Below are 25,667 nucleotides of genomic sequence, written 5' to 3'. Positions count from 1 at the left end.
CTCACGAACTACTCGTTGGAGAAGCGATACTCTCTTCTGTTGGTTTTCCTTATAATCTCTCTATGTCAGCGACATACAAATCTTTTATTCCTTTCCTGCATTGACTTCCACTCTTGATTTGCTCATGGTCGACTGATCTAAGAGCCACATCCTCTACCTTACCAACAACTCAGATATTTCACATCTGTCAATCCTCCTACTGTTTTTCTCAGACAGTCACAACACATCACCATCAGCCACGACCACGGGACACCACATTGGGCCTGGACTCCTACATAGGTACCACCGCTGCGGCCTATAGATTTCAAGTGCGTGAAATACACAAAATCTGTCCTCACTCCCTCTTCCACACTTCTGCAACACTACTATCTTCTCTTGTTCTTGGTTACTGAAATAGGCCACAAGGTGGTCTTCCCCTTTATTTATTTCCACTTCTAGAGAAGATACTAAATCTTGTTATAAGAACCCTACAAATTATGGCAAGACACTGCCTAACCACTTAGACTAGATGATCGTCAGCAGAAATCTGACTACACCCCTTGCATTAAAGCCATAAATGGATGAGCACTAAAATATCTCAGATGTTTACTATATCCCGACCCACGCACTAACTCCGATCCCCAATCTAAATATTGCTGTTACTGCTAAACGTTCATGTGGTGCCTCGTGCTTCTGCCCTTTAATATACACTCAAATCCTATGTCCACATCTTTGAGATAAAAAGCATAACATTATTTTCCATTTCAACTCTTCTGAACTTCTGTCTCTGCCCTTTTCTTTATAATGTGAATATTAAAGTTTCTGTTTGCTATTAGTGTTTCTGTTTGTAATGTCCATCAAACATATGCATTCATTCTATCCACCCAAGCTACATGTTGATTTTATGTACTGTGTTCCTTGTCCTAGGTACAACATTGTTGAGATGCTATTCTATTCATTTTCATGGAATGACTTTCCTTAGGTACACTAACACAAAATTCAATCTGTATGCTTGCAGAGGATGACGCTGAACACTGAGCAATGGCACCTACCCCCACTCCGGAGAAGAGCCAGCACGCCGTTGCCGTCATCCCACCATTCTCACCACAGGTTTTTAGAGGCAGGGACCACCACAGGACACCGCCCTTTGGGACAATCTACTTCTCTTGGACCCACCATCAAACAACCAGTGCGGCCCACCTGCAGCTGCTCCTCTGACTCCACTGACTCCGAAGGTCCATTTGAAGCCATCTTCCGAGTGGTCCTTTTAGGTGACCCTGGTGTCGGGAAGACCAGTCTAGCCAGCATTGTTGCCGGAATGTCAGACCAAGGGCCACTGGAGCAGCCGGGGGGTAGGTAAACACCGATGTGAAGGTGCTTCTGCTTTGAACTCAGTTAAGGACTCCCTCTTAGAGAGCACCATGCCACCTCACTTCATAGTGACTAAGTCAAGAGGCAGTGAGAATACATTACAGATACAGGTATAAACCTACATTTTGGCCACGTGTGATCCAGGAATCTCATTTAGAATATACCATGGGGCACCAGTGGCACTCCATCTCCATCTGAATTCTTCATTGACCACCAACGACCACTGGCACACGTGGTAATCCTCTGTTGATCACTATCGACCCTTTGCCCTTGCCTAAAACTTTCATTGATCCCAGGTGACCAATGATCCACTTGTGAAACCTTGATGGGCCACTAATGGCTCGTAGTTCTGCGTTAACCCCATTTATTGCCCTCTGGGGCTCATTAACTCTGAGTGAGTCCTTCACCAGCCCTCAATTTTTCTATATGTTCTGTTGTGTGTATTTGTATGGCAGACTTTCTTTCTGTCATAGATATGGCTATGCAGCACCTTTTGGGTTTGATACCTTCTCACTCAGGTATTCTGGTTTATTCATGAGATATATTAAGTGTACGCTGTAGGAGAATAATTGAGTATTCATTACTGATAATTAGATATATTGTGACATTTAAAATGATTGGGTGTGACCAGAGATCTAACCCTGTTAGCCTATGTGCTAACTGGGTTAGCTGGCGTTGGGCATTGCCTGGTGGGATAGCTTGTGTATGCATTCCCTGAAGGTTTTGGGAGGTGCTCGGAGCCCTGATAACCATCTTAGCTTAGGGTGGGTGTTCTGCACTCTCTTTGGATGTGTTGTTTCTAGTCTATTCCTTCTCCCCCATTTCCCAGCTTCCTTTGAAATCCATGAAGGGCATCACTGGGAACATTTGTTTGAGTATTACACACTTAGTGGGTTGTTACAGGAGGTTCGTGGGTATAGGTATAGGTAGTGGTTTGAGGGTTGAGGGGAGGGAGATTAAACAGATATTGTAAAAAATCTTTGGAGGAGGGAGGACATAGAGTGTCTTTGGAGAGATGTATGACACTCTCTGGAGGTGGTATTGTCTCCTACCTGTTGACTGGAGATGTTAGGTCAGGTAAGGTAGAGTTATTAGCGATGTTTAAGGAAGTGCAGATGTATCCCAGGTTAAGGGCTGAGCGACACGGGCTCCATATGAGGTGCTCTGTGATGAAGCTATATCTGTGTATAGAAAGTTGCTGTCTGGCACAGTTCAAAAGGTATGGGACATTTTGATATTATATCATTTGTTTGCGTCATATTTCATCATAAACAGCAGGTAGATGATTACATCCATTTCTCGGGAAAGAGAATTGGTCTTATACCTAGAGGTAGGTTTCAAGGTTACCTTAGTCTTAAAGCTGAAATTAGGTTTAGCTGTTATAAACCTGTGTGCAGGTAGAATCTGGCTAGTATGTTAAACATAAAAAAAGAAGAAAGAAGACCTTATCCGTGATCATTTGCTCAATTATGTTGCTCTGCTGTGTAACCATTCATAAGTCAATGGTGGTTTGCTATAGAGTCTGTATGATGTTTGTTTGGAGTTAGGCATCTCTTAATGGCTACTGCAAGAGGTTGCTTTCTGTGTTGGGTTCTGTACCGATGGTTGGCGGGAGGTTCTTTTCTGTGCTGAGTTCTGTACTGATGGTTGGTGAGAGGTTTCTTTTTTTGTTAGGTTCTGTGCCAATGGTTGGTGAGAGGTCTCTTTCTGTGTTAGGTTCTGTACCAGTGGTTCTATAATTTTAGTTTATTGTCTGTTTGGAAGCATAGAATGTACTTTTTGGGGTCTGAATGTTTCTAGTTGTCAGAGATTTGTTTCTTTATGCTTTGGTTATGGTTTTTGGAAATAGCCAAGTTATCTTTCCTGAACCCCTTATCTTGGGATGTACGCATGTGCTTTGGGAGGCATTTCATGTTTATGATAATTTTACTGAAACAAATTACCTTCCCTGATCTCTGTGTAAGCCCTTCATTGGCTACAATGATCCATGAACCCCAGGTGAACCATTTTTTACCATTATGCTCTTCGTCCTTGCATGAAGTCTTCATTGGCCAGGGTGATCCTGGATGCACATGTGAACCCTTTGTCGGCCTTAATAACACATGGCTCCCACATGAGGCATTTCTTCATGCATGCCTTCACTCTGATGTGCTCCTCTTCACTTTGTACCAGTCGATCTTGAAGAAACTCCGATCCTCCTGTTCTCAATTTTAGTCCTCCTGATGACTATGGGCATTGTTGGATGGGTTACCCCGTCTGCCTCGTTACAAGTGCTGTAGGCTATAAAGCACTTGTAATTAGGCTGATTGGATATCCACCACTCGTGCTGGAGTAATCCATTTGCAAAACTTTAAATCAGGTTCTATGTTTGGTCCTGGACCATCTAAATCTATCTCCTCCTCAGACTTCTCGATCTACTCACCCTGAGATGGTTCCCATTACTCTCCGATCCATAGACCTTCATGATTATGTCTGCCGGGCTCCCCAAGATGGGTTCATATCTCAATTCCTCATTACCTATATCACTTTTCATCGTCTTCTTTTGCTAAGCATTTTCTGTGGTGTTTATTTTGTAATCTTTTAACTTTTGTCCTTTCCCTATCTAGAGATCCGTGAATGCACCTTGTCAGTGGATGGAGAGGAGACCACGTTGCTAGTGTTGGACAACTTTGAAGCAGAGAAGCAGGTATGGCACCAGTATGAGGGTGTGTGTTGGTTTAAGGGCGAGTTTTTTCTAGATCTCAGAGGTATTATGTACCACACAGCAGCACCAAAGATGAGGCTACCTGTCTTTCTTACTGACTTGAATGGTAGATGCTAATTCCAGCCTTGACTCCCAAACCCCCCTTGACTCTCCAATGTAGCTTGGTTGTACAGTAAAGACCTAACTAAGGGGAGTTGATCTAAAGGTAGATGCTAAAGGAGTGATTTAGAATTTGGCAGATTGTACCCTGTTGCAACTGCAACAATGAACCCTGTCCCTCAAACTGACAGTCTGCACACCCTTTTTAGTCTCAAGAGAACCGTCAGCTTTCCGTTGACAAATTTCCATCGTAGGAAAGATATCTCTGATAGCCTTGCAGATTATTAGCATCGGAGTAAAGCCATCACCCAGTCACTCTATTACGAGTAAACAGGCAGATGTTTTTTTTCCTGTCTGTCGCCACCAGGAAAAACCTGGTGGTGACAGACAGAAAATAAAATAATGAACCCTAATGACCACCACACCCTTGGAGAAAAATCCCAGGGTGTGGTGGTCATTATTATTGTTTGTTTTTCAATACCAAACTGCCACTTTTGGAGTTTGTTTTTGAAAAAACGAAAAATATTAAATGTTTGATGTATGGCCATCAACATGGAGAGTATCTTGAAGGAAACCACAATGATGTCGGTTTGTTTCAATGAACAGAGATTGAGTGCTGGGCCAGTGCTCATCTCGACGTCAAATTTTAAATCAAAATCTTATTAATATTTAGACACTTATCTTTTGAAACAATAATACAATAAAACACATTAAAAAGGTTCCTCAAAAATGATCTGAACCCCCCCCAATCAATCCAGTTCCACATGACCTATTATTATTCCCTATGAGATCCACGCTAAAAATTGGTCTTAAAAGAACTTGAAACACTATATATCCATTTTTGCACTCAGCCCTTACATGTGACATTGGTACTCCTAAAATGTCTTTAAACTGCAATTATTGCAATATCAGACCAATCTTATTTTAAAACATTTTGCTAAGGGGCATGCTACATCTAAAAATGTCATATTTACCAAAAGTGTAAGTGCTTCATTCCGATGTTTTATATTATATTTTATAAAAAAGGGTATTAAAATCAGACAATGAGTCCTATAGAAGTAAAAATAATCTAGTAAAACATTAACATTAAAATTTTGAAACCTTAACCCCCACCTGCAGTTATTCTCAGTGTCCAAAAGTGCATCAAACTTTCAGGCCTTTGGTACGGAAAATTCAGATCAACCAGAAATTTCAATAATAATAATAGTCGAGCATCTGGTAGTGTAGATATGTATGGGAATACCCTCTGATTTTCCCAGGATTCCAACATATAGTTGGCTAAGGGATTATCCCTTACATACTCCACATTCCAAAGCCTAGACACTCTCCTGCAGGCCTCTTTTAATTCACCTTTCGATAGGTGAGAGGCCTCAGTCAGCCTACATTTCTCCATTTTTAGGGCTGCAGAGATTTTCCCTATTCTTTTTCCGACCTGTCCTGTTCACTCCTAACAATTTTATTAGCACACTTCTGATACCTTCAGAATCTCTGAAGACCAAAGTTTGTCCAAAACAGAGGGTTGATTTACAGGGCAAAAAATTACAGGCCTGCAAATCCCCTTCCAGTCTTATTGCCGGGCAAATCGCACCTTTAGGGAGGCCTAATAATTTTGTCAAGCATTTGGCCTCGCACTTCCTCCGGTTTGCCTCAATACTTAGGGTCAGTAATTTGGCCCCATAGAGACATTGAGCAGGTAACAGAGCATTGTAAACTGTTAATAGGGGACTGCAAGTAGGGCCTCCAAAGCTGTTCTTGAATAATAGTCCTCTTATCATTGAGACATCCCGCGTCTCCACTAAATCTTTGTGTAGAGCCAAGTTCAGCTTTTAGAAAACATCATACCTAAGTATCTGTACGAGGTTACCACCTCCCCTTCTATACCCCAAATGCCACTTGAACAGCTATTATTTCCTTTTTTTCCATATTTACATTGAGTTTATTATCTTCACAATAACTACTGAAACTAGTCAGTTTCATCTGTAAGCCTACTGGGGTCAAATCCAAAATAGCAAGATCATCTGCATAAAGGAGGCATGATATATGGCTACCCCCAGTTTTCAGAAAAGAGAAGTTGGTTGAAGCAATTGCTCCAGGGACGTCGGCAAGGAACAGGGAAACCAGCGTAGGTGCCAGGATACAATCCTGCCTTAGCCTGTTTTCTAAAGGTATTCTTTTCGATAGGCCCTATTTTAGTCAAGCTCTACCTGGGCCAAAATCTTTGAGGGCAATTCCTGTAGGACTGCAAGTAAACTGGAGGATATTTTTAGGTGCCGTAGCTTGTCCCACATGATACTTGATCCTCAAGGTCGAAGGCCGAAACAGCAAAACAAATTCTCTTATGTTTCCATCACCTTTTGCACCAAGGCCCACAAGCTGAAACAATGATCGACCATAGAATTCTCTTGCTTGAAGCTGCCTTGTTTCATTGGGACCATAACATTCTACTCAATCCAATTCTTAAGGGAAATGAGCATTACCTTTGAGTACAATTTAGCACCAAAGTCAAGGAGGCTTATCAAGCAGAAATTATTTGGACATCTGTCGCCCTTTTTTTGTATATCAGTTTAATTATTGCTCCCTTGCAGCCTGGCGGTAATACATCAGACTTTGTTATTGCTACAAAACCTTTTGGAGAAGAAGGTTGCTCACCACACAGGGTTAGCATTTATTACAATTGCAGGCAGGTTGTTCGGCCCGGCCACCTTAGTTAGTTTTAGGGAGAAGGAGTCCAATGACCTCTCTTCCAATCGGGGCCAGTTATCTATCGAGGTTGTCTCTCTCGCCTTACAGATATTACTTAAATAGGAAACTTAAGCAGTTTCTGGGACTGCACATCTTAGGTGGGGTTCAAGTTACAACATCCCCTTTGGACTAACTTCCAGTATTGAATCATATATTTATCCTGGAGGGCACTATTCATGAGGTACCAGTTAGATTGATAAAAGACCTGCTTTTTAGCACTAATAAGGGCCTCATTCTCATTTTTCCTGTAAGTATAATCCTCTCTTTCACTAGAAGTCTCTTTCGAGCACCTCATCTTCTTTGCTTTCTTCGCCTTCTTCCTAGCGTTTAAGCACGCTTTATCAAACCAAGGCTGATTTAGGGGCAGGCTAGGATTATCCTTCTTAGCTTCATGGTTACACATCCTAACAATAGAGGTCAATCCCTTTTCTACCTCTGCTATGATTTTTGAGTATCATTCTAGGATTTTCGCACCTGGGACCTCCCCAAAGTCTAGGTCATTAGACATTTGGAATTGCATCAGTTGGTACATATATCTTTCATCGATTCTTGTAGCTAAGCACTTTGGGAAGGCGCTTCCAGGTGGAGGGTGAGGCATCTACCTAGCCCCCCCTCACCCATGATTCGACACTCTCCCTATCAATGCTTAGACTCGAAAATCTATTGGGAAGTGAGATTGGTTCCAACATTACTTGTCTTGAGTGGGACGGGACAGTTACCTCAAGAGAACCCCTGTTATAACCCACCAAGCTGCAGGAGGCAGGATTATTCCCGCTCCAGTTACCATATTTAGTTGCACCGAGTTGGGGCCACCATGATTAGCCAATAGGGGCAACTCTAGTCGAGGGGTTTCAACCTCTGTTGCGGGCACAATTCTTAGATCGAGTTTATTGAGCTCCTCACCAGCTTACAATACCAAGCCCACAAAAACTGACGAGCTGAAACTTACTTTTATAATCTCTCTTCCTACTTTGGTCGCTCTAAAGGCTACTGGCTCTATATCACTTGTTAACTCCTCCAATGCCTAACATGCTGAGAAAGCTCTTAATTAATTTGACCAAATTAATGGCTTCCATCGGCTTGCTTTTTTCCTCTTCTGGGTCACATCCAAATACTAAAACTTTACTTTTGGGTCCCTCCGAGGGGTTTGGGCCTGACTATTTGTCTAGTAGATAGAAAGTCTTGGTACTTTGTTGTCTTAGGGCTCCTATCTATGTATGGGTAGGGATTTCTCACGGATATACGATCCAGATTCACAGTTCCTTTGGGGCCCTTAATACCCTTCTTAATGCCTCTAATACTACATCCTTTGCTTAGGGACCTAGGGCCTCGCTGAAATTTAGCCGTGACCTCCTTTGCCTTACCCTCAGCTCTTTATATCACACCCATTTGCCCTAAGCTTGCTCTCCTTTTCTCTCATTGATTCTTTGCAGATTGAGACTGGATATCTTGGTCTACCACTAGCCTACGAATTAATAGATTTGAGCTCACGCACAATCTCTTTAAGAATACCAGCCTCCGATTTCAGAGACTCATTTTTAGCTATGGAGGATTCTAAAAGACCATGCAGTGTTTTCTTCCTTGGAAGGAGCACATCCAATATCAGTGAATTACGAATCAATCAGGAGTCAACATTCGCCGCTGAAGAGGCCAATGTCCCTTGAGCCTCACCATGAAGTAACCCACCAACCATATCAGGCATGGCCGCCAACATGCTTTGATTCTTACCGTTAATAGGTCCTTCCCTCCCTATTACTTTTACTCTCGACTGAACACCCCACGACCCCAGACCCCTCCTCAGAACTCGCAATGCACAGCTCAGAGGGGTGAAACAAACAGGGAGAAGAAGAAAGACGTGGGTGTATTGCTTTAATATTTCCAATCAAATTCAAAGCCTCCTTTTCCTGGGCATCAAATGTCTCCAAGGGCACTCCTACCGAGGAGGCTGCATGACCCGTATTTGCAGAATCCTGTATTGCAATGGACTTAAAGTGGTTTCCCACAAAATCCTTGATTGACTCAGCCAAAAACTTGGCAGAAGATTGCACAATTCCAACTGCAGGAAAGAGTTTCACATTCATCTGGGTTGCCTCATCATGGTGTAAGAATACAATAGAGTCGAGCCCTGAGAGTCCATAGTTTTAAAAGTATTAACTGTTGCCCCACCAGTTCTTTATCTTTTTCCAGTCACCGGGAACTTGATGCCCTTTTTCCTTGGAGGAGGCATCACTGGCCGGCCTTGTCAGGAAACGAAAAAGAGATTTCAGCCAAAAATAAAATAAAATATGTTCACTTACCTCCTCCTGCTGCCCCCAAAAACTGGAGCCATGCTGCTGCACTGCCACCACTACCCTGTACACTTCTAGCTGCTTACTTCAGATATGCTCCTTATAAGTTCCCTCTCCAATACTGGCAACTATAAGGCCCCCACTGCCAGGAATGCACCTGGAGCCCCTTTCCAAATTATTGCCAGTTCAGGGCCATTGAAACCAGCATTGTCTGCTCAGCAGCTTATAGGGCAGTAAGGCAGTACCCTGCTCCTATGGTTTGAGCTTCTACCAACTCCTGCCAGCTCTGTCTCTAGCGATGGTGCCTAGGTAACACGTTTGATGCCACCAGCAATGTGTAATGTGTGACCTAATAGGGAGGCCACCAGTTTCCTCTGATCCCTCACCAAAAGCCTCCAAGTCCCCATGGGGCTGCGTTCTGGCAGCGTTTCCGGCAGCGTTTTTTGGCGACAATTCCAGCAGGTTCTAATTGTTTCAGGCAGGTCAGCATTCGGTGCTCGTGACTCCAGCTCCAGCGGGCACGAGCATAGCGCGCACAGCACGTTGCGTGGTAGTCAGGCGTCAGAAGGAGGAGGATCAACTCGAAAGAGGAGTGGTCATCTCAAAATTGCGCAGACATCTTCCACCACCCTGATAGAAGGTACTCTGTGCTCCAGGGTTTAAATCAGGCCCTATGTATGGCACGACAAAATGATTTATCACTTGTACTAAAAAGATTAATGGACAGTCAGATATATTATTTAAAATGCATAGCATAAATCAACAGTACAAATTGGGAAGAGCTGAGAAAACGTAAAGTATCTAGGTCTAAACACTTCAGAGATATTAACAATAGTAGCTTGAGGATTAGGACATATGACTCTGATTCGTGAGTCGGTTCATAGAGTTTTTCAAAAAATGTACTTCCATAGTACTGAACGACACAGTGTCTTATAACTATTCCGCACTGTGGAGATCTCCAGCGCTGCCATAGGTGCTGAAACCCCTAGGCATAGGGCAGTCACACAGTGATAGGGGTGGCAGGATTTACCTTTAAAATACTAGGCCACCCGGGTACCTTTCAAAAGAGTTAAGGGTCTGCCCAGCCATAACTCAAAGGGCCAGCTTGTTTGTGTCAGGGATAAAAGGCAGGCACAAGTGATTCCAGAGATAACACTTAGCAAAGAGACAGGGCAAGGTAATACCAGGCTACTCAAAGTATAACTATGGTCACAGAACTACACAGGACAAGAGACAGACCAAAATAAGGCTTGATCAAAGTAAGAGATGTACTTGTATATGAACAAGAGGTCTCTTAGTAGCTTGAGGAGCGCCCTTTGGACTGACACCGGCAGATTGCTCTGAACCATATTTCTACAGCCAAGTCATAGTTGAGCCTGCTCTTGTACAGACTGTTGTACTATTTGCAAGGTGAACAAAGACTGACAACAACACTGAGACTGGAAAGTCTCCAAAGGACCTGGGCACAACAAATGACATCTTCCCCTTACCTGATCGGAACGGAGATCAAGCCAAAGGTTACACTGCAAACAGATATGGACTGCAGCAGACAGTGGACCATCTTTGAATGAGACAGAGTGGAAAGAATAACTAGAATGCAGGACAGGCAAGACAGCACGGGATACACAAGACAGCAATGAGAAAGGGAAAAAAACGAGATATGGAATAATGAACAAGGCTTCAGAAATCAAGAACAGAAATACAGGGATCAAGAGCAGACTGTACTCAACAGGCACTGGAACAAGCAATTCCCCGGAACTTGGATTCAGAAGAAGGAGTTCAAAAATACATCCAACAGTCACAGGAACAAGTAATGCCTTGTTGGTACATGTAATAAGGATGGAAAAACAGAACATGGACAGGTTAGTAAATCAGAACAAAGAAACAAAGGGAACGGCTTCCAACCCCGCGAATAAGGGGTCAGTAGACTGACAGCGAACACACAGAATTCAAAATATCAGGCTAGAAAGGATAGGCTGAAAGAAAGGTGAGACTAGGAATAAAGGAGACCACATAAAGAACAATGTCGCTAAGGGCAGCCAGAGCAATGCAGGACACTGGAAAGAGCAGTAGCAGGAATCAGGAACTCTTCTCAAGGTTTCAAGGATTCAGCAGTGCAGGCAACTGGAGAAGAATGCAGGAGCCTCCAGCAATGGCCGTTGGAGCAAAACATCTGAATACAGAAACCAGGCTTAAATACCTCCTCCCAGCTCACAGCCATACAGGGTGACTGGAATTCAGAACAGGTGTGAGCTGGCTGCAGCACAGTTCAGGTGAAAGCAGTCAAAATCCCTCCTCCAGCTCTCCATGACTAAGAGTGCCAGGAAACAACCAAAAGGCAGATCTAAAATCCGGAGTGGAACACAAATCAGATCCTGTTTCACAACACAACAGGAATTCATGCAGGGGAGCACAAGGGCCTGCTGGAAGTGGTAAGGCAGAGTTCCAGGTATAATAAGATTCACCAAAGGTTTCCTCTCCAGCGCTCATGCTCAGGCAAAGCATACAAATACCATAATGCATTAGTGGTTAATAAGTAATCCCTGGAATTGAATCTGGAGTAGATCAGATTTCCAAGGGAGTTTAGAGAGTCTTTGATTGAACACGGAAGTGCAGCATGGGTTCCAAACTAGTGTACACGAAAGTAGCAGGCTCACAGAAGGTCCTCAAGTAGCGACACTCAATGGCAGGATCGAAGGATCCTGACAGTTTGACTGTGCAAGGTCATGATTTCAGGGCTCCCTTTCAAGCATACAGTCATACCTTATACTTGGGGTCCCAAGGGAATCTATTTAAGATTTCATATGGTTCCAGTTAAGGCACTTGATCCCAAGAGGGGACAGGCACTTTGATCTCCACAGTTCCTGCATTCTAAACCACTGCCAAGGTTTTTGACCTTTACATCCGGGGGAAGGGCCGGATGGTTGGTGGATACGACACAGCTGGCAGCGTGCTATAAAGGGATCACAAAGTTTTGTTTAGAACAATTTATAGGTACCCAGGAACGCAAGCCAAGAATCAAGTTAGCTCACGTGCACTGTCCTGTGTTGCAGAGGCTAGCAGGTACAGGCATGAGGGATGTTCCCTTGAGGAAACAGAATTGCCTTGATGCACAAAGAAGTGTTTCCCCAGCCTACATCTTCATTTTGGATAGGGGTTCAAGTGAACATCTACTGGTCATCAAGGTCCTGTGGTTTCCAAGGGTGTCTCTTAGGGGCAACATCGGGGTTTGGAGGACCATCTGTGGGGTCATCGCCTGGACTTTCACTGGTCAGGGCACTCCTGTTGGCAGAGAAACAATGTTAGGCTGGCAGGTGGGCACACACAATAGCAGGGCCCTCAGTTGATACTTTCAAACTTGGCCCCAGCCTTGAGGCGATGGGCAGCATGCAGCTCAATAATCCTGGTAGCCCTAGTAGCCAGTGACACATGCCCTTATTTAAAGCAGCCTTTATATATACAGGGCCTCATTTACAAGAAAGTGCTGCAGCGCGGCACTGCAAGCCCTTTTGCTGCTCCACGCCGCAGCACTTTCAAAGTACAGGGATGCATCATATCTACAAGGATATGATGGATCCCTTTGCTCTCCCCGCGCTGGCGCACAATTTGCTGCCATGCACCAACGTAGGCACACTTGCACCATGGTGCAAGGATGCCTGCGTCACAGGGATGATTTTTCATGTGCCGAAAGGTGTCCCTTCCTGCACATAAACAATCTGAAATGGCGTTTTTCAACTCCTATGTATGCTGCATTAGCACACATTGACCTTGCAAAACGTCATTTTTTTAATGATTGTTTATGTGCAGGAAGGTGTCCCTTCCTGCACATAAACAATCACCTCAGGTGATTTCCTCCTTCTATGTGGGCTGCATAATGCAGCACGCATAGTAAGAGGAAAACTAATGAGGAGAAATGAATACATTTCTCCTCGTTGCACCTCCCTACGCCCACCCTGGGGAGGCGTAGTATTCAGATGCATTTGCAGGTTTACGATTTCTCATAAATCTTCAAATGTGTCAGGTTCCATGGGTGTTGCGTGGGAACACCCACAGCAACATCCATGGAACGCCCCTTTCACACAAAGTGTTGCATGTAAAGGGGCCGTATTTACAAGGACAGGAAAAGCAATGCAGGGTGGCTTTTCCTGTCCTTGTACATATGGGGCAGCAAAATGTGCTGCGTCATAAAAAGTGAAGCACTGACGGTGCAAGGGGCTTGTAAATACGCCCCTCAGTCTTCTGGGGAACTGAGCAAGGTCCAGCCACAATTAGGACTCTTGCTGAACAGCCAATTAGTAGATTGGGCTCATTTCCAGATGTTCTCTCAAGAAGTGCTGATCTCTGCTGTAGCAAGACTTGCATTACATCCCCAGCTCAAACACATAACACATTTTGCCTGTTGCTAAGAATCAGATAATATGTGAGGCGGGGTCCCATATGCATGTTAGCTTTCTGGGGTGGGGGTATAAAACTTAAGCAGCCCTCTACTTCAATAAGGGGCTACTTAATCAGGCACATCTCACTACTCAGAGGAAATAGATTGTCCTTTTATAGTGCTGCATGTGTTTATCTAGTGAGGAGGTTCAGTATACCTTTCCCTAGAGGCACATTAAAAAGATTTACACCTCTTACATAAAAAAAATCAAACACATAGATAGTCAACCCATAGCAAGGTAAAGGAGAGCAAAAACTAAGGTAAAAATCAACATGGGCTCTATAAACGTGCTGGTTGGGAGAGCTGCAACCAGTGCTTAATTTGTAAAAAACATTAGTGCTGGGGTCCTCGGCAGGAGGACACCAGAGCTTACACCATCCGTTGCCCCTGGCAGCACTGCCAATGAGAGCACCAACACACTACTAATCATCATACTCTTAAAATGTGATAATTCCTACAATCACAGGGCCCCAAAGCTATAAGAATGGCTTTGGAGGCAAATACTAATCATTGAAAATTTAAATTGAACTAATAAACAGAAGTTGTTGTGCTCGTACCTAATTTGGCAGACCCCACTACCATGTGGCAGACAGTCATAAGCCCCGGTGCTGGCAATTAAGTGCTGGTGCTGAGCACCGGAAACCACCGGCTCAAATTAAGTACTGGCTGCAACACATCACTGCAGACTTTTGTCCCATCAAACATCACTTCCAATAAGCGTGTGTAGGAGGGGGTCACTCTGATAGCCGAAGGATTCCTCATACATTGGGGCAAGTTAAGCGATCTTAAGTTTACAAACTGTAGATCCCTGGAGTCCAAACTGTCTTTCTCTCCCTTGCAGCCCGTGCATTCCCATTTCAAATATACACAGCTAGTCTGTAGTTCTAACTTTAGTTTATATTCCTGTCTTTCAGCTACATAAAAATTAAGGCCTATTTACAAAATGTTATGTATCTGCAAACTTTGTGTATAACATGGAATATACAAACAGCGCAAGAACCAGGGAACCATCCAAACAAAGTTATATTTATTCCTAACAGACGCTACACTCCACAGGGTATAAAGATATAAAAAATGATTTATTTTACAGAGCTGGCAACAGTGATGGTACTTGTACTTTGAATCTGGGTGAAACAAATGGTTACTTCTTTGTCACTTATATATTTTGTTTCCATATTCTTGGAAATTCATGCTTACATGACAGATACTGTTCTCAAAGCATCTGTTTTTCAGGAGGGAACTCAGAATGTTGAAGAATTCTGTTGAACATGGCCCTTTTGCATGGTCCCCTTTACATTTTTAACTTCTGTAGCTGAACCTGTTTTTGTTGGCATTAGGACTCTGTGCACTTTTACCTTGCTCACAGTTGTAAAGTGTGTGTGCTCTCTCCATAAATCATGGTAAAATTGGCATCATCCTGCTTGGTACATTTAAATTACATGTGAGTCCCTAGTGGATGGTACTAAATATACACTGGGTCTGTAAATTAAATGCTACTAGAGAGCCTTCAGCACTCATTGTGCCCCCACTAAAGTAGCCTTTTAAAATATGTCTCAGGCCTGCTACTACAGCCTGTAGAGCAGTTGTAAACTGCTGTTTCGACTTCGCAAAATTAACTTTTTGCCAGGCCTAAACATTCTTTTTAATACTTATAAGTCACCCCTAAGGTGGGCCCGATAGGCTCATAGGGCGGGGTGCGTTGTATTTATTAAGTAGGACATGTGTACTTAAGATTTATAGGTCCTTACAGTGAAAAACTCCTAAAGTTGTTTTTCACTGTTGTAACTCCCATTGACTAACACTGAGTCACCTTATTACATTTAATAAGTGCTAATTTTGGATTGGGAGCAGATAGAGATATGCTGTTTCCACTCCAATTAATTGTAATTTGAAATCATCTTTAATGGTAAAGTCAGGTTTAAAGTTACACTTCTGAATATGCCACTTCTAGAAAGTTGGCATTATCTTGTCCTGACCGATTGCGTCATAGGTCACAGGACTTTGAATGTCTCTAATGTTAGGGCTTGTGCATTGCTTTCAGACAGTAACACAAAGGGACTTGGTGGTGGGCAGGATGGGCCATCCTGGAAGGATGATTGGGGAGGGGCTGTAATCAGCCCCACTTGCACTTTAAAGAGCGTTGCATCCTGCTCACACAAATGAATCTGACACCAGGCCTGTCCTGCCTTTTTCCCCTCCTGAAAGTTTGAAGCCTGGATAGGGGAAGGGGAAGAACGTTTCAGAACCAGTTTTGGGGATAGAAGAGTGAGCCCCACACACACACACAAAGGCTGGCACCAGATGTAAATATTGGACTCCCAGAACCACTCTTTAGAACACTCCTGGACCTGTGGAAGTTTCAGACGAAGGACTGCCCTGGTGCTTGCGGGACTGCCTTACTGTCCGAGAAAGAAGATTGGACCTGCTTGCCTTCATCTCAGGCTAACCAGAGTGACTATGGGAGTCAGTTGGCTGACCTCTATGTGGGCAACAAGGACACAACATGCTTCAGAGGCCTCCCTTCAACTGCCCAGCAGGCCTTCTGCAACTGGACATGCCTGATCCCTGCTGGACTCTGCTCAAGTGTTTTACTGATCCCCAGGAGGTGCCTTCCCAGGTCCTGCACCCTTGGCTGGCATCAAGTGGAAATCCTAAAGTTTGGGCTCCTTGGGACTGCGAACGGCCCAATCACACCAAATCTCTTCCAACTATGACGACTGTGAATGGTAGCTCGGTGAAACCTGCTTTTTGTGCTGACAATGACAGTTAGCAGTGACCAGCAACTGTTACAACAATGACAGCCGATGATGACCGCCAATGCGAGCCTAAGCAACGATCACCCGTGATGCTCGACGGGCTCTTCGAGCTACATCGACGACCGTTTGCGATGCCCAATCTGCTCTTTGTGCTACAGTGATAACCACCCTTTACACTCAGCCTCCTCCTCGCGACCTCTTCCAATGCAAACTGAACTCTTCACACCAGACTGAGAAAGTAACTTTTCAGTGGGACTAACAGAGGCGGCTGGTGGATTTTGGAAGTGGTGAGGCGTAATTTTTTGTACCCTAGTATAATGAGCGAGCGAGCTCGAAGTTGAAAAGGAGGGTGCGGGGGGGGGGGGAGGGGTTCTGCTCCAGCAAGAAAGTTTGAAAAAAATGTATTCGAATTGTGGCTTTTACACCACATTTTTACTGCAAATGGTTTTAAAAAGGGATCCAAATATAGCATTTTAAAACACAAGTGTGAAGAAAATATTAGACATATAAAAAATGTGCCCAATGCTCAGACTGGTCTGCCTGCAAAATGACGCCCAAGCCAAGCACACCCAACCAACGGAAACAGGCCAGCATGAAAAGCGGAGGCTCTCTTATACTGCTTGATGCCATGTGTGCAGTGTGGCTACTGTAGGACGTTAGGGAAGGCAGGGTGAAAAGACCAAAAGTCAGTGGCCAGATCAGTGCCTCTGATAGACTGGTAGGGATGAGATGGTGTCAGACATATGTCAGACCTGTGCCGCTGGCAGGGTTGGTATGGTGTCAGTCATATGTCAGATCAGCGCCTCTGATAGACTGGTAGGGATGAGATGGTGTCAGACATATGTCAGACCTGTGCCGCTGGCAGGGTTGGTATGGTGTCAGTCATATGTCAGATCAGTGCCCCTGACAGCCCGGGCAGGTTCAGCTCCTTTGTTTACTTCATACAGTCTGTCGGAGTTACTGAGGTTGCAACCCTGACTTGCTCTCCCAATTCTTGTGTTGGAGGTGGTAGTTATTTTGAATAACGTGCCTGGTCCAAACATTGCTCTTCCCTATACTGACCCTTTAGAGGTTTTGAACCTGGCACTACCCTCATGAGCTAAGGTGGGTAGCCGCCCTTGTGACCCGTGGATGCATCTGGTAAACATGGGGGTGATGCGCTCTTTTCTCTGTACTGTTTTTCTGAATTCCTGGTACTGTAGTCAATGCGTTCTGGGTTATGTCACAATAGTGCGGGATAGGGTAAGCTGCGATGGGTCCGACAGGCCCAGCAGATTAGGGTACTGCAAAGAAGGAACCTAAGATCGCCTTCAGGCCGCACATTATTGCAATCCATTTGTGCACATGGTGTGCACAGCAGTGTGCACGCAAAGCTGTGTACCAGCCAAGGTCAAACTGCGAGCTTACTTGTCTCATTCTTAAAATGTTTAAGGGATGGTGTCTTTTCATTTGTTTCGAGTTTTACCTCAAAATGAAATTACTTAAATATTAAAAGAGAATAACTGAAAACTCAATCTAGGGTTTGAAAGGAAATACTTTTAACACACAACATAATACAAATGTCTGTAAATGAACTCTGCAAATATATCAGAATTAGCAAAGCACAAATGAACCAAATTGTTTTGTAATCCTGAAGTTTGCTGTAAACAAATATTTTAATACAATCAATACAAATCAATACCCCAGGTGATGCCATTTCCACAAATGTTTGTTTTGCCAATGCTTGTTTTTCCAATAGACCACAGCAGACACACTAACATGCACTTGCCCTCCCTCCAAATCAGAGACCTTTAATGGCTTTTGTCGCAGGCTAAAATTACCTTAAAGATTCTCTAAGTCACCAACAAAAGGACCAGGACCCAGCTAAAGCCTGAAAGAACTTAAAACAGTACCAATCACATCCACTCTGATTAAGCAACTATCCTACAGATCCACAGGAACACAAAGAAAAGCAAAGGAGATACGTGTTTTATGGAGGGTGGTCCACATCTCTGGCTCACCTTTCCTCATTAGATGAAGGGCTACAATGAAAATCCACATATCCCCATTACATCACCAGAGTTCTAGATATAGCATGTAAATCTGATCCCAAGTAAGAAGTCTATCATATGTTGTGAGCGAATAAAAGCAAGTATGCCCTTTTTGTGGGAGGGTTTTAAATAGCACAAACTAGACCCGAAGGTATCAGAGTGCTTTACCTGAACACCAGTTGCATTACAGATGGACACATTCCTTTTTTTTTCGTTAGGCAGGGGAGAATAAGTGACTTGCCCAGAATCACAGGATGTTGAGCGTCCCTGTCGAGATTCGAACCTGGTTCCCCAGCTTCAAGGTTGATTACTCTAGCTGTTAGGCCACACCCTCCCCCTGTCCTTCTAGCTCCTACCACACAACTTTTAATGATAAGGTCAACAAAACCAATTCCACATGCTCCCTCGGCCTCCCTCCTGTGGTCTATGCATGGCCCACAATATCTCCCTAAATCTCTCTCTGTTCTCACTCCGTCTTTTTGCATTCCACAGCTCTCTTGTGATCTCTTACCATGTTCACTCTCTCATGCAGCCTGTCCCCCTCTTGCTCTCCTCAGTGGCTGTTCTGCCGTATCTTCCACTTTCTCCTCCTCTTCTTTCCTCTCTTTCACCAATCTCGCGTCCTTTCTCCTCTTGTTATTATCCTGTTATCCCACCTCTCCCTTGCTCGCTCTGTTGCTCTCATGCCTGATCTTCTTTCGCCCCTGCTCTCTCTCCTGCGCTCTTACTGTGCTGTTTCTGTATCCCTCTTTCTATCATGCACTCTCCGGCTTTTAATCTCTCTCCTGATTTAGCCGCCTTCCTTCTTCTCTCTCCATATATTCCTTCCTGTCTATATTGTTTTCCGGTTTTCTTCTTTACTTGCCCGCTCTCCCCCTCATGCACTCCCTCAATTGTTCTCTCTTTTTTCTCCTTCTATCGCGCCGTCCCCTCACTTCTCCCCCCAATTGTACCTGTCTCTCTCCTGCGCTCTCTCTCTATTTCCTCCTCTCTTCCTATCTGTCAGGTGCTCTTTTATTGTCTTTTTTCCTCTCCCTCACGCTCTCTTGTTGTTTTTAATCTCCCTGCCCTACAACTCTCCTTCTCTCTCAGTCACTTCCGCTGCCTCTCTGTTTCGCCTGCTCTCTGCAAAACTCGTGTTCTTTCATTACCACATTTATGTCTCTCCTGCTGGTCTCCCGTCTGTATACTCTTCCTCTCCCCCACCTCCTCCCTCTCTCCTGCAGTGCTGGGACCCTGGCAGCCCCTGCTTCCTCCCCGACCCCTCTGCCTTACCGCACAATGCTGGTCTGAGGGCGCCATTTCTCCTGGCCAAAAGAAGTCAAGGCCCAAGATGTTAAGGATTATCGAGACCTACAGCAAATATTCTCCATTAATTGAATATATGCCTATTTCATGCCTGTAGTGTTTTCTGCACTCCGACTTACATAATGTAAACAAGCTCAATACGCAAATGTGAGGGGGGCTATGCAGCACAGACACACCACAAAAAAGAACCCAAGGACGCATGGCAGGAAAGGCCTCACAAATTAAGCATTTCAAATTACCTGACAGGAAAGGCCTCACACACACACACGTCTTAACTAAATTACCTTTATCTCGGGATCTGACAGCAGAGCTAGCACTCAAGAGCAGTTGGTGAATAAAAGCTTCGGAGAGGGCTCGGTCATTTTAAAACAGTCTCGCTCGATCAATATAATGTACTGTAAGTAAATAAATTACTGACGGAGCCGCAGTCTTGACAAATGAGCATGGGCCGGCCAGGAAGCAGCTTCACGCCAGGAAAACTCCGGTTTTAAACGCGGTCTGCACTTGGGCAGACTGGGCCAGCTCCTCTCGCGCAGCACTTCTTAAGTGTTACCTCTCGTGCCAGACAAGGCAATTTAACAGCCCCTCTCGCTGCCACGCGCAATCTGTTAATAGGCTGCCTTATTTCCCCCTGGAACTCCCGGAACAGTTCCTGCCTCACCGGCGTTTCCGATGCCCTCGTTAGAACTTCGTCCCTTCCATTTCTCACAGGCTATCTGTTACTGTACGCAAAAATCCATGTTTTTAAAGTGCGGGCGTGATAGATGCAGAACGTGCAAAAGGAGGCATTTAATAAAACAGGCTATTTACTGTAAGGGCAGAAGAGAAACCAAGGATTTGAAGCGCTGCAAAAGTTAACGCGCTACCCAATTTGCCACCTCCATACGCACACCTCATTGTTTAGAAAGACGTCACCCCATAATTACGGCGCCATTGCACTGGCCGATGCCTCGCTAGAGCTAGCTTCTGTTTTCTTGCTGGACGCGCTCGGATGCAGTTCTCCAAGAAAATAGTGACAAAAAACAGTCAACAGACTCGCTCGCTTTTGCTACTCACCAATTGAACGTTCTTATGCCAGGCTCCTCCGCATGACTGGACGGCAGACAGCATGGCGTAAGCCTGGAAGGAACTGGAAAATACTGGATTTGAACTCCTCCCCCAGACACCAGCCCACCAATCATTTTAGTTACAAATGAACAACTATTGCTGGGGCTCGTGGAAGAAGGAGGCCACTGACACACCCCCCTCCTACATTGTTTAAGCTGACTGCCGGGCCCCCAGCCATTGAAATGAATGTAAGTTTTCGACTCCTCCCTGGGCTACGTGAATAACGCCCAAACTAAAACATTATTCTGGCAGTGATACACTGACCAGGCCCACCAGTGTGCCGTCACTGCCCTGCTTTCTGGCTGCAGGTCGAAGAAATCTTCGCCCAGCCAAGATATGCACAGAGCCAAAGGCCATCCTCCCCCACCCCCTCAAACAAAAACCCAGATTTACATGTTAGTTCACCGAGCAGCCAGCACAATTAATTGCTAGCTGCTCGGTGTTCTATCTCGCATTTTGTTCTCTCCCCCAGGGTGTCAGGGCGACGCCCATCTCGCCCCTATACACCAGCCGCCCCTGGGGACTAACTTTGTCCCTGTATCAGACCTACTTTCCCGCCTTCGGCTGGAACATGTAACTCTCACCCGGTTTAGCATGACCAGATGACAGTGATTTGCGCACTATGCTTTTAGGCAACATTTCTCTAAAATCTTTAAAAGTGCATGCCCCCAGTTCTACTAATTGTTTTTGTGCCACTCTGGTATCTTTTTTATTTATTAACATTTACTAAATTTTTCTAAATTGGTTTGGTATTTTTCTAGTGTTGTATTTTCACTTTATTATTGTTTGTGGGCTGCGTAAATACTTTACACATTACCTCTAAGTTAAGCCTAACTGCTTTTGTGCCAGGCTACCAGAGGGTTAAGCACAGGCTGATTTAGTGTCTTTTGTGGTTCACCCTGACAAATTCATCAGTACTTGATTATATTTCAGTATCTAGTCAATAATACTATAACCATGTGTGCAAGTTTCGAGAGCACCCCAGTCTGATTAGTGACCATGCAATGTTGATCTGCACCCTCTCCATGATCACGCTCAGGTTAACCCAAATAAAAACAATTGACGAACAGGAGGAAGTAAGTGGTCTACGTAGTATAAAATGGTCTAATGAGATGCCTGCACAAAAGATAGTGGAACTCAAGAAAATTCTTCAATCATGCTCAAATAACTGGGCATCAACCCATCAGCAATGGTCAAACCATATTAAATCAATTTTCAAGATAACTGTGTCCCAGTAACCTCGATAGGGGCAACCTTTTAAATCTTCATCTGAACTTAGAACCCTCAAGCAAAACTTGAATGGCCTTCCGAGAAGGGGCTATTGCTCACTAATCTATGGCATCCGGAATGCGAGAAAGGCCTATAGATCCAAGATCTGGGAAATTCGCAGACAAATTGGGAAAAACTGTGGACGAAACTTTGAAGCCACAACATTTAAAAATCCAAGTAAGTTTTGGCAGCTTGTGCAGAAATAGTAAAATTGAAATGCCCAGGTCTTGACACACAGGATGCCAAGATGGGCTGACTATGTAACAAGCCTGTATGCCATAACGGATCAAGGAAAGCTTGTAGAGCCCTCTGGTGCAATAGGTACCGAGTAATGTATGGAACTTCTGAAGGAATGTAATGATAACAGCTACAATGTAAACTGAACAAGTTCAATAATTACTTCATTTTGCTCGGCTGATGCCCCCAGGCCAAACGGTCTGCCAGCCAATATATTTGAAACAGCAAAAAGAGAATGGGCAACTCTAGTAAGTCCGCTGTCTAAGCATCACATTTTGACAAAGGATGTCCCAGACAGCTGGAAAGGTTCAATATTAACCCCTATACATAACAAGCCCAAATAAATCAGCCTGCCAACTTTAGACTGATTGCACATCTTGATGTGGACGGCAACTGTCTTCCCAAAGTTCTAAACTTGGAACTAGAAAAATGGGCCACATTGAGAGCATTAATTCCCATCACGCAATCAATGTTTAGACGTGGGAATGGCACTGAGGAAAATGTGGTTATTCTTTCCTCCTTGATTGAAGGCTCAACAAAGAAAAATGCTCCACCACTCTATGCGGCATTTATTAACTTCACCACTGCATTCAATAGAGTGGGCATAGCTAGGCTGTGGCAGACGCTTCATAATTGGTGTATCCCTGCCATTTTCTAAGAGCTATAATGAGCCTATATGTATATACCTGGGTTAAAGTTAAAGTTACGTTCAATAGAGTGACGTCCAAAAAGTCTTTGACAAATCAAGGGCCATTAAGGGCATTTCCACACTAGTTAGGAGGTGACCGTCTCCAGTGTTTACTGTATGCAGACGAAACAATGATATTCGACCATACGGCTGTCGGTATGCGACGATCCCTGGATGCACTGGCCATTTATTGTAATGAAAAAAAGATCTTGATTAAATCCTCAAAATCTAAAATAATGGTTTGCGGAAATAAAATCATCAACAAGGCCAGATTTTACTTAGACCAGGTGAAATTAGAGCAATTGTCAAGCATGAAGTACCTGGGAATTCATTTTAACTAGTGCAGCACACACCAAGCACGGCTCTTGGCATTGAATGGAGTGTCTATGTTGCTTAACATCAGTTTCAAAAAATTGTTTAAAAACTGGCAGGACTGGTTTTAAAAGCAATCTACCGTGACATTAATGCCAAGCTTTTGCCAACATTGATGTATGGCATACTGGTATTTAAGGACCGTCAAGCTGCTTGGCTGGATAAAACGCAATACCGGTTCTACAGAAGATTATTCCAGCTGCCAGACGCCACTCCTATGCGCGGCTGGCATAGGTAAGAGCGGTGGGGCGGGGGTGGGCAGAGTGGGGGTAGAGTTGACATACAATGAGATAGGTAAAATTAAATTTAGAAAAATAAAAACCACTTACCTTGCGCTCGCTGCATCACTTGATCAGCGATACGACGAGCGAAATGTAAGTGGTTTTAAAAAAAATTTAATTTCATTTTACCTGACCTGTCGTCTCTCGACTCCCCCCCACCCCACTCCGCCCCACCACTCTTACCTGTGCCGGCACACCTGGCCACTCTGTCATCTCAAAATCTACTTGAATTCAGTATATACAAGCAATCGGTTATGGCAAAAGCTAAGTGTCTAGGCTATTATGCGAACCTAAAGGCAGCCCCGAGTGGATCACTTACGGAACTTATATGGTTGAGCACGTGGAATAAAAGGTTCCAATAAAAGACCTACACAAGTGATGCAAATTAATTTTAAAATTCATAGGAGATCTGGATCCTAAATTTGCCTCCAAAACTTTGTGCTAAAATAATTGTAAAGGACGCAAAGGCAATATCTTTAGTGGGTGATCGACATGACTTGGAACTGAAGGCCCATTCAGATGTGTCTGCAAACCTTTATCTATCTACCGGGAAGGTACTGTACTTATCCAGCCCTCTGAGCCTTGCTCAGAAAAAGACTTAATGAGACTGAGGGGTGGAATAATACCATTGAAGGCCTAAGTATGGGCGTTTGTAAGAGTCTGTTGCCGTAAATTGCAGACTGTACGACTATAAGCAAGAATCGTTGTCGCACATAGTGTGCCCCCGTAGTGGCTTGAATATGCTTTTAGCTAAAAACACATTTTTATTTAGGAATAAGGCAGTGTAAAACAGCAGTAAAAATGTAGTTGAGTGGGGACACTGCACAGTAACAGCTAGGTTTTTAAAGTTTTTGAATGGTGCTTATAGGATAATAAGAGTGCTTCCAATAGATAATGCGGTATTACTAGTTTGTTGCTCAAATCTTTAACCATTTGTTTTAGTATTTTTTATGAATAATGGCATCGTTATTCTTAAGCATATTGCACTTTATTAAGTTGCCTCTATATGATGCTGTCTTTTTTTAAATCTATTTTTTGTGTGAATAATGGTACAGTTACTATAACCATCCCTGAGTAGCAGTGGATTACTAAAACATTCCTTAGAGAAAGTAGGTTAGGTACTGATTTAGCCCAGATGTGTCATCTGCATTGTGGTTTTATTATCACAGTTAAGTTTGTAGCTTGTTTTTATATATGCTTGGTAAATTGTTATGGTTTGAATAACTGAAAACAATAAAAGTTACTAACTCACCTTGACAAGGATTGTGGTTGTTGCCTGAGTGGGGCTTTCACCTCCCTCTAACAGTAACCCAATTTCTTACAAATTCTAAATATGTTGCATCTCCTTTTAAGTTCTGATGTATTGAATTGTGTGCCTTCTGGTAAGGCACACACATAGTAAATCTGGTACGTACAGTACTGTTCTGCTGGCTATTTCTTAATGGAAGGTGATTCATCCAGAGCCATAAAAAGGTTGAACACAGAGTAAATCTGAAATTGAAGGTGCCATAAGAAAAGAGGCACATCTCTTACTACAAGAAGTGTGGACTTGTAAGCTTGGTTTTTGAGGAGTTGTAGTGCAGCAAAACCGGCAAGTCTTTAATATAGTTAATAAGGCTACCATTCGGAATTGCCCTGTTATCCCTTTTTGGCCCAAAACAGCCAAATCAGCATTACAAATGGTGTGTTTTTTTCAAGGGACAGGTTTACATGCAGTAGTTGCTATAGAAACACCGATTCCGATGTTATTCCCTATTATATAAGGATATATAGGGGATTAACTTGTGATTTCCCAGATTTCCAGAACCTTGACACTACAAATACCACTGACATCAGCAATATTCAGTGCAATATTATTGCCCCATAACAATCACTAGGGCTTTAGCTTTGATTTCAAAATGCTCTAACTTATATAGGGCATTTAGTGGGAAAAGTATGAAAAATTGCCTAAACTCCCTTAAATCCTCAAATTAGGTGTGAATCAAATTAGTGCTGTGCAGG

The 25,667-nt window shown here is 43.8% G+C and overlaps 1 protein-coding gene across 1 annotated transcript in view; it reads left to right on the top strand.

The window, feature by feature from the left end:
* REM1 (RRAD and GEM like GTPase 1) overlaps positions 1-25,667 on the top strand; it is a 79,781-nt gene that overhangs the window by 37,615 nt on the left and 16,499 nt on the right. Inside the window, exons 2-3 of the mRNA XM_085619539.1 lie at positions 998-1,331; positions 3,957-4,036. Of these exons, the coding sequence (XP_085475665.1) occupies positions 1,001-1,331; positions 3,957-4,036 (411 nt within the window). The 5' untranslated portion in view covers positions 998-1,000. The remainder of the gene's footprint in view (positions 1-997; positions 1,332-3,956; positions 4,037-25,667) is intronic.

The sequence above is a fragment of the Triturus cristatus genome, chromosome 7, assembly GCF_964204655.1.
Source record: "Triturus cristatus chromosome 7, aTriCri1.1, whole genome shotgun sequence".
NCBI classification, from domain to species: Eukaryota; Metazoa; Chordata; class Amphibia; order Caudata; family Salamandridae; genus Triturus; species Triturus cristatus.
This window is presented reverse-complemented; position numbering and strand designations above follow the sequence as displayed.